The sequence below is a fragment of the Gopherus evgoodei genome, chromosome 9, assembly GCF_007399415.2.
Source record: "Gopherus evgoodei ecotype Sinaloan lineage chromosome 9, rGopEvg1_v1.p, whole genome shotgun sequence".
NCBI classification, from domain to species: Eukaryota; Metazoa; Chordata; order Testudines; family Testudinidae; genus Gopherus; species Gopherus evgoodei.
Window position 1 is genome coordinate 439,781 of NC_044330.1, and position 15,424 is coordinate 455,204.

Here is a 15,424-nt window from a genome sequence, read left to right on the forward strand (position 1 = left end):
AGTCACCAGGGTCAGATGGTATTCACCCAAGAGTTTTGAAGGGACTCAAATCTGAAATTGCAGAACTACTAACTGTAGTCTGTAACCTATCACTTAAATCAGCTTCTGTACCACATGACTGGAGGATAGCTAATGTGATGTTAATTTTTAAAAAGGGCTCCAGAGGTGAACCCAGCAATTACAGGCCTGTAAGCCTGACTTCAGTACCAGGTAAACTGGTTGAAACTATAATAAAAAACAATATTGTCAGACATATAGATGAACATAATTTGTTCAAGAAGAGTCAACATGGTTTTAATAAAGGGAAATCATGTCTCACCAGTCTACTAGAATTCTTTGAGGAAGTCAACAAGCATGTGGACAAGGGGGATACAGTGTACTTAGATTTTCAGAAAACCTTTGACAAGCCTCACCAAAGGCTCTTATGCAAAGTAAGCTGCCACGGGATAAGAGGGAAGATTCTCTCATGGATTGGTAACTGGTTAAAAGATAAGAAACAAAGGGTAGGAATAAATGGCCAGTTTCCAGAATGGAGTAAATAGGTAAATAGTGGTGTCCTCCAGGGGTCTGTTCTGGGACTAGTCCTATTCAAAATATTCATAAATAATCTGGAAAAAGGGTTAAGCAGTGAGTGAGGCGACAAAATTTGCAGATGATACAAAACTACTTTAGATAGTTAAGACCCAGGTAGACTGTGAAGAACTACAAAAGGATCTCACAAAACTGGGTAACTGGGCAACAAAATGGCAGATGAAATTTAATGTTGATAAATGCAAAGTAATGCACATTAGAAAGCATAATCCAAACTATACATATAAAATGATGGGGTCTAAATTAGTTACCACCACTCAAGAAAGAGATCTTGGAGTCATTGCGGATAGTTCTCTGAAAACATCCAATCAATGTGCAGCAGTAGTCAAAAGGGTGAACAGAATATTTGGAATCATTAAGAAAGGGATAGATAATGGAACAGATAATATCATGTTGCCTCTATATAAATCCATGGTATGCCCACATCTTAAAAACTGTGTCCAGCTGTGGTCACCCCATCTCAAAAAAGATATATTAGAATTGGAAAAGGTTCAGGAAAGGGCAACAAAAATGATCAGGGTTATGGAACGGCTTCTGTATGAGGAGAGATTAGTAAGACTGGGACTTTTCAGCTTTGAAAAGAGACGGCTAAGGGGAGATATGATTGAGGTCTATAAAATCATGACTGGTGTGGAGAAAGTAAATAAGGAAGTGTTATTTACTACTTCTCATAACACAAGAACTAGGGGTCACCAAATGAAATTAATAGGCAGCAGATTTAAAACAAATAAGCAAGTATTTCTTCACTAAATGCACAGTCATCTTGTTGAACTCCTTGCCAGAGGATGTTGTGAAGGCCAAGATTATAACAGGGTTCAAAAAAAGAACTAGATAAATTCATGGAGGATAGGTCCATCAATGGCTGTTAGTCATGATGGTCAGAAATGGTGTACCTAGCCTCTGTTTGCCAGAAGCTGGGGATGAATGACAGGTGATGGATCACTTGATGATTACCTGCTCTAGTCATTCCCTCTGGTGCACCTGGAACTGGCCACTGCTGGAAGACAGGATACTGGGCTAGATGGGCCTTTGCTCTTACCCAGTAGGGCCATTCTTATGTTCTTACAGTGTCACAAGTACCTTAACTGTATATTTCCATACTTCTACTCTGCATAGATTCCTATATCACACTCACTGCTGTAAATTTTGAGAACTTTCCAATGGAGCACTAAGCAATATGACCAGGCATCTGTCACGTAAGGTTTATTCTCTAGCTCACGCTCTTCCCAAAGGGGAATTGGGTGTGCAGTGATGTTGTGTCCCCATTGAGGAACAGCAGGAGAGAGAATGTTCACATGTTCAGAGTTAAGATAAACTTAAAAGAAAAATCTAGTTTCTGAGTTTGGAATTTTTTTTTTGTGATAGTCACAACAATTTGTAAGATGTTTTACTCTTCAGCTCCTGAGACGTTCCCCCTCTACCTTAACTCCAGCTTAACGTGTTTTGCTTTGTTTTTTGTTTGGGAATTATAATAATCATGTTGGAACTCAGATGAACTTCTGAAAAAATTGGAGAATTTCAATTTCAGATATTCATCAATGAATTTGAAAAAAAACCTTTACTTATTTATATGTTTGTACATTAATTTGTCCATTAAAGAGAGACAATGGAAATATATGCAAAGTTCAGACTTCTATGAAATCTGAGCAGGTGAAATTTGGATGCAAGAAAAACAAGCGAAATGAAAAGTAAAAATGTCACTAAATTCCACCCAAAACAATATTCTATCCCTTTACTCATTTCAAACACCACACCACGCACACACTGCTTTATAAACATCAAATAACCCTCACAATACAGTAACCATCAGAGGGAAGCAGGATTCCCATTATACAAATCCGATATTGAGGCAGAAATATTAAGTCACCTGCCCTAGGCACAACAAACCAATGGCAGAGCAAGAATTATTACTCAGGAGTTCCTGACTGTAGACACATGCTCATCATGCTAGCTCATGACGCCTTCCTGCTTAATTGTTACAATTCTTCTGATAACATTTTCATACCAATCTCAGATTTTCCCATCAATAAAATTCTTAATTTTAAAACTTGAAATAAACGTTTAAAATGTTAAATATTTTGTGTTAACCAAAACTTTAAAGACAGATATGTTTATTAAGAGCTAAGTAGTAAAGACAAGCTCAACTTACAGTTTGTGATGTCTGGAGGGGCATAACTATCATTCATGAACATGCTGGTGGGTTTTGCAACTTTCAGATAAACAAAATCAGATGTGTTTTTTAAGGCAGTCACTGCTTCTTCATGTGTAACTTCTTCTAAGCAAACACTGTTCACCTAAAGATAAAGAATAAATGAACTCATCCTTAACATAAAACTGTAAGCTTTCATGAAGTTTCACAGAAAGTTTCTCTTAAACTTCTTGGAGCGTTCCAGGATCAGTAAACCTTACTTTTGGTCCATTATGCCACAGATCTATTAGGTCCTACAGCACCACAGTTCATGTATGATGCTTTATTTACACATAGAGATGGCAAGTGCCTGTCCAAAGGGTAATATAATCTATGTTGGACATAGCATAGCAAAGGATGGGTTTTTGGATACTGGATGGATGAGTGTTACTATGAAGAGCTTCCCATAAACATCCATGAATCTACTTAGCCTCGTTCAAATCCCTCCTTAAAAACGCTCCTTTGCTGCGAAGCCTACAAAAAAAGCCTGACAAAGCTTAGGCCACTGTTGTGTTGATACCACTGCCTGTCATACTAACCAATATTGTCTCACTGTTTCCTGGTATTCCCCCATCTTATTGTAACCATCTTCTCTACTGCTTAGATTGTAAGCTCTTTGGAGCAGAAACGGTCTTTGTTCTGTATTTGCACAGCACCAAGCACCAAGAGGAATACAGCTCTTATACATTATGGTGGTAATAAGAAGAAATAGTAATAATATATCAGATTTGCTTTTATTATGATTGTATCTAATTTGTTCCTCATTAATATAGAATTTTTATATATAGTAATTTCACATTTTCTATGTATTAATGTATTTAGTTATTTGAGTCACCAAATTCCTGAAGGAATTGAGTTGTCAGTCAGCACTGGAAGGTCAACTGAAGACAGACTATTCATATAAAAAAACTGGCTGTACTGTTGAAGAGTCTAAAATAGCGTTTCCCAAACTTTTTTGGCCACGGAACACTTTTTAGCCTATTATGGAACACTTATATTATTTTGTAGTAGTTTGGTTTTCAAGTAAAATGTAAACCTTTAAAAAATATTAAAAGGTTTTACATGCTATGCTTTAGTTGAAAGACATTTTTAATTAACCATTTTCAGGCCTTTGTGGTTTTACACTGCTCTATCCTGGCCATCTACTCCAGACATCAGTCACCACAATACATAAACACAAGGTGCAAGGTTTTCCAAAACAGAATTAGATTCCTTAAGCCATATTTAAGCACCACCATAAATGGCCTGATTTTCAAAAATACTGATATACTCTGCAGCTTCCACTGACTTTCCTGGGAGCTGAAGGATGCACCTAAATATGGACACAGTTTAACTTTAAGGACTCATTTTTGAGAAACTTGACAAAGACCTTTTTCTCTCCTCCCCCCCACCCAACTGGAATTGGAAGGGAAAACAGAAAAGGTCTGGTACGTATGGCTTTCCACCACTAATTCAGGGGACGAGCAAACAGAACTTGTACTGGGTTGAATCAGCATCTCACTCCATTTTGGAAGTGATAGGCAGTGCAGAATATCCAATATAGTTTCGTGCAAATGCTGAAGGCCAATTTAAAATTTTGTCTGTGCCTGCAGAGCCCAGATGTTGCAGGCAGTAGCAAAAATATTTTTGAGAGCTGAGCCTAAAAACAGCAACTTTAAATTTGTGTCATCTAGAGGAGCCCATACTATAACTAGGAGAACTGTTGTAAAAACGGGTCTTTAAATTTATTTTAACTGTGAGCTCAATTGTAAGAAGTGAGCGAAAATTCATAAAATCCCACAATAACCTACAACAATACATGTTGATGGGAAAAGGTGCAAAAGGCAGACAGAAGGACTGAATTAATCCAAACAGGAAGGCCTATGGATATCGGTAAACAAGAGAAGGGGGGACTAACAGGCGAACAAAACATTTCACCCACTAGTCCCTTTTTGGGTCCTTAAAAGAAAAAAAAATTTTTTTCAGGGATGCAACTGCCTGCAAACTGTTTGAGAACCACCACTTAACAAAAGTGGAAGAATAGGAAAGGAACAAGCTTTACCGTCTTGGATACCACTTCCACCATCTCCGGGGACCTCAGAATCCACTGTTACATCGCTGGGCCCTCATCATCCTAATCCTGAGAAACATCCTGGGCAGACAAAGGAGCCCAGATGACATGTCACCTGCACCTCCCCACCCCTCCTTATTTCTTCTTTTTCCTATTTGACTTCTGTTTAACAACAGTCTGGCTTAGCTGGCCAGGACTGTATATTTTGCAACATTGCTGTAAGTCTGTGACCAAAGAGCCAGCTAAAAGCAATGCCCAAGGCAGCTTGATGCTGGTAGAAGTCTGCCAAGTTTTGGAATGGATGATAAGACTGTGTGCTCTGTGCTTGTATTTCTTGAATAATGAATCTGCAAGTGAGAATCAACATAAGAGACAGAACCTACATTCCGCTCTCTCCTGTCGTGTGTTTACTTTGTAGTTAACTGGGATCAAACTAGCAGCAGTAATAGCAACAGCAGCTTCAGGCAAGCAATCTCAACTAATTTTTTCTCCTTTCCACCAAAATAGGAGAGTTATCACAATTTTTAGTACCATCTAAAAGACTGTCAAGCAGAGTTTTTTACTTCTAAAAACTGTTTAAAGCTAAAGGGAAAGGGAACAAGGGATAGTGTTAAAATGAAAGCCTGATTTAATACTTTACATTTCCAATGTGATAACTGTTGTTACTTGTTTTTCTTTATCTTTAATAAAAGATTTAAAGAATTTTTAATGGTGTTTGTTATGGTACTAAGCAGGCCAAGGTATCTCTACCTGAATCCCAAACTTTGTCTAAAACTGTTAATGTTGTACAATGACAGGGTCATGTTAATACTGTTGACTCTCTGGATCCATATATTCCATCAAAATTAACACAACAGAACACCAGGAGTAAAACAAAAAGAAGCAGAGACTTTTTCTGCTGCTTCTGTAATTATTTAGTTTACTTATACATCATATTAAAAATGTTTACTGTACCTTTTGAATACTGTTATTTATAAAGCACTTAACAGTTTTAAAGCACCATAGTACATTTTTTGTCTATTTAATGTTTTCATACTATGCAAATCAATTCCCTAGGATCAAACCACCTTATATTGATGTTACAGTTTTTGAAGACAGCTATTTTAACTCATACTATTCTTAGTAAATAGATATTGTAATTTTATAATGCATCTATAAATTGAATAGTATAATATTGAGAGAGTTGAAAAGCTATATTCTGCCTGATTTGGAAACTGTTCCTCAGATTAGATACTAAAATCAACTTCATTACTTTTATTCATAAGCAGAGTATGTCAACACAGTAGATTACATGTTTTACAAGTCTTTTGGCTGACATTTAAAAACTGATTTTGGGAGTATTCCTATATATGTTAAACTGTGGATTTATTTTGAATATCTCCAGTAAAATAACCATTTCCCCTCCAACCCACATAAAAATCCTACACTGGATTATATTACAATTTTTTCTTACTCTTTGATTATGCAAATTTCCTTTAGTGGCTGAAATACTGCTGCACCAAATCATTTATCTAAAAGCTAGACTTAACGGTAAGCATTTCATAAAATCAGAAAAGCTTTACAATTTTTGAAATCTCTAGTAATATAAACATACTGAACATTTTTGCCAACATGTTCAAATTATATTCCCTTTTTTGGGTGAAGGATTATTACAAGGAATACCAGACTCCTAGATCTGGCTTCCCACTGATATCCCTCCCAACATTTTTATACTCTACATATCAATTATAACTATGTAAACATTAACCCTCTGAAATAAGGGTTGCAATTAATCTTGAAATAATAGCAAAACTCCAAGAAAGGATTCTTGCAATTATGACATAGGCTAGTTCCATTCATGGCATCAGTATGCACATGTATTACACAGCTGACATTACTAGAAAGCTGTTAAGAAATTGCTTCTAAGTAATAGGCATTTTTGTGGATCTGATATCTTGAAATACCAGTCTTTGCATCTGTACACCAAGTTTGCCAATACAATACTTGATGATACTATTTTTTATTACAAATAGTTGCACTGTAAAAAAGACAAACTAAAATAGTATTTTTCAATTCACTTCATACAAGTACTGTAGTGCAATATCCTTATGGAGAAAGTGCAATTTACAAATGTAGATTTTTTTTTTCTTACAGTGACACAAAAATCAGAAGGGATTTTTTTTTTTAAAGGGTACAAATATTCAGTACCCAAAAGCATTCTTGGCTCCTCTGGAAGAACAGCTGTCCCATTATATCTATAGAAATATAAAATGGATATTTACAAAAAAATGATCCTACTTAACAAATTCTTTCTACCTCTTAAGAATTTCTTCTGTTAGTGTTTAACTATCTTGACAATTTTAAATAATTTGAAAATCAGGAACCACTCAGATTTTCACACAGTTGAGCAGAGCCACATGCAGAGAGCCAAAAAATGTCAGGCAGTCCAAAAGTTATAATGCACAAGTTCCTAAAAGTGCGATTATTTATACAAAGTAACGGTGCCAACATTTCCAGTGTGTGACCAAGTGAAAAAATAGAACATGGGGGAAAAAAAATCTATCTATACCAATAACTTGGCAAATATCACTAATTACTTATTAAATAAAATGAGTGAACATTAAGTTCCTGTACAAGTCACTGATTACTAATCAGAGTGACATAATGATGAGATTTTTACCATTCATACATTCTGCTTTGAAAGGGGAAGAATTACATATTCATACTCCAACACCTTTACTAGAAGTTACTCCATAAACTTTTATGTAACAGGCTCTCCTCCTCACTAAAGTTTACTTGTACAATTCATGCAGTAAAAAGTGTGCCATAAAGGGTCAGCTTCCATTTTTCTAGCCTCCAAACTTAACTCTTTCACAAGGTGAAGATTCAGTAAGAGTGTTATATTTTCTTTAACAAAAAATCCATAACACAAGTTGCAAGTCTAAAAAGAGTTTCTCTATGAAACTTTAATTCATCAGACAGGTTAGATACGATTTATACTGTACAGGTTACCTGACTCCCTTCAAGTCCATTCAAATCTACTGCAGGTAAGATAATCTCTCTCTGATATTGGCTAGACAGATGGCCAGTGGGGATTTTGATATTCATCTTATTAATGTAGTCTCTTATAAGACATTATCATTGGTATCCTTATTCTCTCTCCTCTGCTCCTTCATTATTTTTTATACCTACTTGTTATGTCTTAATTAAACTGTAAGATCTTTGGGGCTGGGGCTCTCTCTTATTCCATCTCTGTACAAATCCAAGCATAATGGGGTCCTGATCCTGGTTGGGGTGCTAATGTAATACATTAAAATATTTATGCTTAAAATGTTTATTCAGTGTGCATAACATCACATTTGATACTCAAATGAAATGTATGTCATAACCTCAAATTACAGAGGCCTGGACATGAAACTCTGAGGTTGCACTCAAATGAGGAGAGAGAATATCTCTGCAGGGTAGAAGTTTGGATCCCCTGAGCTCCATAAAACCTTCACGAACTGTTGAAACACAGCCATCAGCATGGATGCACTATGCTGCCTCATTGTTTTTGGATTTCTTCCCTGCCCCATGCAGTTGCACTGCAATAGAAGCGTGCTGCTAGGAAAATCTGGGAACCTCCATAATGGGGAAATCTAGAACAGAGAACAAGTTCACACAACAGCAATCCCACTGTGGAAACTCGTTCTCTCTTCGCTGCCAGACCATCCCCCAAATCCACAGATACCCCCATTGACACCCCAAATAATAACTGTTTATAAAGTGATTTGCAGATAAAAACTCAATATAACTGATAAATATAAATAAAAGCAAAATGTGTGATTTTCACCTTCAAATCGTTTTACTAACATTAACTAACCCACGAAAAACCCTTTAAGGTAAGCTTATAATTCCTCTGTTTTACTGATGGGGACCCAGCATAAAGACTAAGGGTCAGATTCTTACTCTTAGAGCAAGGATCACTTTATTCCAGGACTGTCAAATTATTTAAAAAATTAATCACATTAATCACAGTTTTAATCACATCGTTTAATAACAAAAGAATACCATTTATTTAACTTATTTTTGGATGTTTTCTACGTTTTCAAATATACTGATTTCAATTACAACCCAGAATACAAAGTATACAGCGTTCACAGCATTTAGCATATCTGGCATGTAAATAACTTGCAACACCAGCTACAGAAGTGCCATGCAAATGTCTGCTCTCACTTTTAGGTGACTCTGTACAGAAGAAGCAGGCAGCATTATTTCCCATAAATGTAAATAAACTTCATAGAATACCAGGGTTGGAAGGGACCTCAGGAGGTGATCTAGTCCAACTCCCTGCTCAAAGAGGGACCAATCCCCAGACAGATTTTTGCCCTAGATCCCTAAATGGACCCCCCCAAGGATTGAACTCACAACCCTAGGTTTAGCAGGCCAATGCTCAAACCACTAAACTATCCCTCCCCATACCTGTCTTAGTGACTGACTGAAAAAGAAGTAAGTAGGATTAAGTGGATTCGTAGGCTCTGAAGTCTAACATTGTTTTGTTTTTGAGTCCAGTTATGTAACAAAAAAAAATCTACATTTGTAAATTTCACTTTCATGATAAAGAGACTGCACTACAGCAACTGCATAAAGTGAATTGAAAAACATTATTTCTTTTGTTTATCTTTTTCACAGTGCAAATATTTGTAATAAAAAATAATGAAGGCTGTCGATTAATCAAAAACTCAAAAAACTTAATCGTGATTAACTGCAGTTTTAATTGCACTGTTAAACAACAACAGAATACAAATTGACATTTATCCATCCACACTGATGAAGCTTGTTAAAAATGCATTAAATATGTGACTCAACTCCTTGGGCGAGAACTGAATGTCTCCTGCTTTGTTTTACCCGCATTCTGCCCTATATTCATGTTATAGCAGTTTCAGATGATGACCGAGCATGTTGTTCATTTTCAGAACACTTTCACAGCAGATTTGACAAAACACAGAGAAGGTAGCAATGTGTAAGCTATCTTTAGAAATTGCAGCAGTTAACCCAAGGTTTAAGAATCTGAAGTGCCTTCCAAAATCTGAGAGGGACGAGGTGTGGAGAATGCTTTCAGAAGTCTTAAAAGAACAACAGGCCGAAGCAGAAACTACAGAACCCAAACCACCAAAAAAAGAAAATCAACCTTCTGCTGGTGGCATCTGAATCAGATGATGAAAATGAACATGCATCATCTGCACCACTTTGGATCATTATTAATCAGAACCTGTCATCAGCATGAATACGTCCTCTGGAACGATGGTCGAAACATGAAAGGACATATGAATGTTTAGCATATCTGGTATGTAAATACCTTCAAATGACAGCTACAAGAGTGCCATGTGAATGAACGCCTGTTCCCACTTTCAGGCGCATTGTAAATAAGAAGCAGGCAGCATTATCTTCTGCAAATGTAAACAAACGTGTTTGTCTGAGCGATTGACTGAACAAGAAGGTGGACTTGTAGGCTTTAAAGTTTTACATTGTTTTATTTTTGAGTGCAGTTGTTTTTTGTACATAATTCTACATTTGTAAGTTCAACTTTCATGATAAAGAAATAGCCCTACAGTATTTGTAATAGGTGAAATGCAAAATACTATTTCTTTTGCTTTTTAACAGTGCAAATATTTGTAATAAAAAATAAAGTGAGCACCATACACTTTGTATTCTGTGTTGTAACGGAAATCAGTATTTTTGCAAATGTAGAAAACATCCAAAATATTTAAATAAATGGTATTCTAGTACTGTTTAACAGTGCAATTAATCACTCAATTAATCACTATTTTTTTTAATCGTGCCATTAATCGTGATTAATTTTTTTAATCGCTTGACAACCCTAACAATAACAATAAATGAGCATTGTACACTGTATTGTGTTTAACTGAAATCAATATATTTGAAAATGTAGAAAAACCTTCAAAAATATTTATAATAAATTTAAATTGGTATTCTATTATTGTTTAACAGTGTGATTAAAATTGCAATAAATCACCATTAACTTTTTAGATTGAGTCAATTTGTTTTGAGTTAATTGCTTGAGTTAACTGTGATTAATTGACAGACCTACTTTATTCTATGAATAGTTTTATTGCTTTTGCAGAGTAAGATGCTATTCAGTGTGAGTAGGTCTGGCTATGAGAGCTGGAATTAGAACCTGTCTCCTAGTCTCATGCTGAGATCACTAGAGCATGCTCTGAACACAGTAGGATTACTGGTGACATCTGGGGCAGTTGAAAATTATTTTCTTTCTTACATACTGAAGGCAGCTTTGAAGTGTTTGCTTTGAGAAAAGAAAAAAGGAAAAAAACCAACAACCCTAAATAAACCACTAATGAATGGCAGTGGATTTTGTAAACTAATATAAGATGATGCACCTAATTCCAAACCAGCCATCCCTAGGGACTGGTATGCAGAAAATAAGTAAGTGGGTTCCTTACCCTTCAGGGATTTTTAGGGCAGTAGATGGTAGTGTTACCAAAGGCTATTTTAAATGTTAGAATTGCCCCGTGCCTCTAGAGACTTAATGGCAAACTCTGGAAATGAAGCATGTTGATTGCTATAGGACACAGTTCTGATTTTTCAACAGAACATTTAACCCAGTTTGAGATCTCAGAGATTTTCTGAAATGAGAGAGACTGAAGATGGAGAATTTATTTTAATATTTACATTTCTTGGAATTTGTACAAGAAACAGTATCTATGACGCATCTGTCTTGCCAGGCCTATGGACAGCTCCCTTAAAACTTAGCTGAATTATGGCATCATTTTGTATGTACCAATAAGTAGTATGCACAGAAGGGAAAGTACACCTTTACTTACAGCTAGAAGTTTGTCTCCAATCTGAAGTTTGCCATCTTTATGTGCTGCACCTCCTTCAATAATTTTAGTTACATAGATACTGTTGTCACCAGGAATATGCTGATTTCCAACACCACCAGCTATGCTGAACCCAAGTCCTGCTTGAAAATAAAGTCATTTTTCCAGAGACCTTTTAAACTATTAATATCAATTTGATGTCAATCACAATATAATTGTGCTCCATGCAACTATGGTGCTATAGAAATAATTATAATTTAACATGACACAGGTTCTTGAGCAGGTATAGTACAGTTGTTAGAGCAGTAACTAATGTTTTTTAAACACAGTAAAATGATCAGAATTCCTCCCAAAAAAAGAGATTTAATTTTTGTCAGAGAAGCAACATTTACAAAAAAAGGTAGGTGAATCACTCAATTGCAACCACACAGCTCAACTACAGTAATGATTATCCAATCCTACCACTTCAAAGAATAGTTTTGTAATGTTGCATCACCTGTAAGTATGGAAACAAGCAGAATGGTTTCTCTGTGTAGTTTTTTCACCTTTGAAGAAATATCCAGAGATTTCACATGAAAAGTTTATTCCAGTGCTAAGATCGATATATTCCTCTTAAAAATGACTATATTATCAAGGAAGTGTTTTAACTGGGCACAAATTGTTTGCATTAAAAGCAAAATATTATGCATGCTATATGGATGAGGGCAAGTGTTTGCCAGAACTATTAAGAGCTTTACTACTGCACTTAAAATGTATCTGTCTTCATTTGCATTATTCCGATGCTGCCAATCCTCAAATGTTCCATTAGTAATGTGGACTAATATAATTTTTGCGTACTCACTGAGAAATAATGGCCTGCAAACTACTGGCAACTTTATCCTTTTTTGTATAACAGAAACTTTATACTTGCCACATACCTTTCGGCCCTTTCACAAGTTTTATCTCCATTATTTTTTCTGTGACTGGTTTTCTTCTTTTGACATACAACCGCACAATGGATCCTGCCTCCTTTAATGCTTCAACTGCTTTGCTGTGTGTCACATCACGAACATCCACTTCATTTACTCGTAATATGCAATCGTTAACCCTGAGGACACCAATGCTTTCATTTAGTTGAGGTATTATACGTAAGGCTACGTTAATGTCATAGAGGTCATGGAAGGCACAGAATCCGTGACTTCCAGAGACCTCTGTGACATTCTCTGCTTCATCGCCAGGGGCTGCGGGACTCTGGCAGCCAGCAGGGCCCCTGCAGAGTTCCAGCGATAGCAGCGAGAAGGATCCCTCTGCAAGGTTACAGCGACGGGCGACAGCCTCGTGTGTGTGTGTGGGGGGTACGCCTCTGGCAAGCAGCTGGAGGTGTCCTGTTTGCTCTTTGGGAAATATGGTCACTCTGCAGCTTCCAGCTGCTGCAGGCGGAGGGGGAATCCCAAAGCTCCCAGTCACCATGGTGGTGGGGGAAACCATGGAGCCACAGCAGCAAAAGTCACAGACAAGTCACAGTTTCCATGAATTTTTATTGCCCGTGACCCGTCTGTGACTTTTAATAAAAATAACCATGACAAAGTTTTAACCTTAATTATAGTGTACTGAACATATTAGGTGTCCAATAGCATTTTAACCAGATGAAACTGCCAATTAATACAATACATGACACATTTTTTTGGAAAAAATATGGATCAAATATTCTTTAAAATAAAAACAACATTACTGAAAATGCAACATAAAAAAGTCCAATTAAGAAGGAAATAACAAATGATTTTAAAATAATATTTTGTTTACAACTAAAGATCAAAATGTTTTCTGCTAAGAGAAGGTTACTTACCTGTAACTGGAGGTTCTTCAAGATGTGTGGTCTCAATCTGTATTCCACACACAGGTGTGCATGGCATGCCATGCGCCTGAGTCTGGAAGTGTTTCCTACCAGTGTCCACTGACCCACCCATGCATGTGCATTCCCTCGTGCTCCCAGCCAAAAGTATAATAGGTAGTGTGGGTCAACACCTCTCCAGTCTCCCTCTCTTTACCTTAGAACTAGCCCGACGCAGAGGGGATGTAAGGAAGTAGTGGAATATAGATAGGGACCACACATCTCAAAGAATCTCCAGTTACAGGTAAGTACCCTCTTTCTCCTCTTTGAGTGACGGTTCCTATGTGTATTCCACACGTGACTCATGAGCAGTGATCAGTGCAGAATTGGCTGCAAGGGTGCTAATGGAAGTGTGGTCCTCAGTACAGCTTAGCCGACTGCTGTGTCTGTAGCTGCCGCTTACTTGTGTGAGGGCATACTGGTTGTGAAGGTGTGGATGGAGCACCAGGTGGCTGCATGACAAATGTCTTGCCAGGGCACATCAGCACATCACTCATGTAGAGTGAGCCATGATTCTATCAGATATGGGTACATCAAACTAGTTGTAGCATTCCAGGATGCATCCCGAGACCCATTTGGAGATGGGTTGAGAGGAGAGGGCTTCACATGTGGACCATTTGGCAATTGCCACAAAGAGCTTCAGCGACATGCAAAAGGGTCGAGCACTGTGAATGCAGAAAGCCAGTGCATGACGGACATCCAGGGAGTGCAGGATCCTGTCAGTGGGGGAGATGTGCAGTTTGGGGCAAAAAACAGGTAGGTGAATGCACTAGTTCAGGTGGAATTCCCAGCATGACCTTTGGAAAGAATTTAGGATGGAGCTGAAGGGACATCTTTCTTCTTGTGAAATATAGTGTAAAGGGGAGGATCTGCCATCAGGGCTATCAACTCACTGACCCATCTGGCTGAAGTTATGGCTACCAGGAAAGCCATTTTCATGAAGAGGTGGGAGAGGGAGCATGTTGCCAATGGTTCAAAGGGTGGTTTCATGAGGGTGGAGAGGAAGGGATTAAGGTCCCACGCAGGTGTGTGCTTTCGTGCTGGTGGAAAAGTGTTGAGTAAATCCTTTATGAAGCAAGCGATTGTGAGATGCATAAACACTGAGGTACTGTCCACAGAAGGAAGAAAGGTGCTGACTGCTGCCAGTTGCACCCATGTATAGGTGAAGGCTGGACATTTTGAGGGCGAGAAGGTAGTCCAGGACAACCAGTATAGATACAGCATTCAATGAGTGATGGTGGGCCCATAGCATGAAGCATCTCCATTTCGCCTGACAGCATGTTCTGGTGGATTCTCTCCTGCTCTGAGTAAAGATTCACCATAGCAGGATGAAGCATGCATGGTCCACCATCAACCCCCAGCCAAATACCAGGCTGTGAAGTGAAGTGGCTCAGCTTGGGATGCAAGAGTCTCCCTTGACTTTGTGTGAGTAGATCTGGGAGTGTGTGAAGGTGGATCGGAGTCTGAGTGGAGAGTTGAAGAAGGTCCATGAACCAGAATTGTCATGACCAGAATGGGGCTATGAAGATCACGGTGGCTCTGTCCCGGCGAACTTTGTGGATTACATGCAGGAGGTGTGGAATGGGAGGGAAAACGTAGTGGAAGTCTCCTGTCTGGGACAGGAAGAGAGCGTCACCCTGCATGTCCTTCCCTATTGCTCCTCTGGAATAATAGAGGGGCAACTTCCTGTTCTCATGAATGGCAAAGAGGTGCCGTAGTTCTTGAAGAGGCACTGTATCATGGCATTGTGTAGCTCCCACTCATGATAGATGTAGAGTCGGCTGAGTGTGTTGACTAGGGAGTCCTCAATGCGTGGGAGGTACATGACTTGAACTGTTACATGTTTTTGGTGCAACAGTTTCAGGGGCAGATGAACTTGGAACAGAGAGAGGGAGGCTTGGTGCCAT

General features: G+C 37.9%; 1 protein-coding gene across 34 annotated transcripts in view; it reads right to left on the reverse strand.

Moving 5' to 3' along the window:
- DLG1 (discs large MAGUK scaffold protein 1) overlaps window positions 1-15,424 on the reverse strand; it is a 395,120-nt gene that overhangs the window by 144,089 nt on the left and 235,607 nt on the right. For 17 of the 34 annotated variants that reach the window (XM_030574808.1, XM_030574804.1, XM_030574802.1 and 14 more), the window contains 3 exons: window positions 12,565-12,734; window positions 11,651-11,790; window positions 2,741-2,885 (listed from right to left, as the gene is read on the reverse strand). In XM_030574808.1, the coding sequence (XP_030430668.1) occupies window positions 2,741-2,885; window positions 11,651-11,790; window positions 12,565-12,734 (455 nt within the window). The remainder of the gene's footprint in view (window positions 1-2,740; window positions 2,886-11,650; window positions 11,791-12,564; window positions 12,735-15,424) is intronic. The other 17 variants (XM_030574809.1, XM_030574803.1, XM_030574821.1 and 14 more) reach the window with 2 other exon arrangements.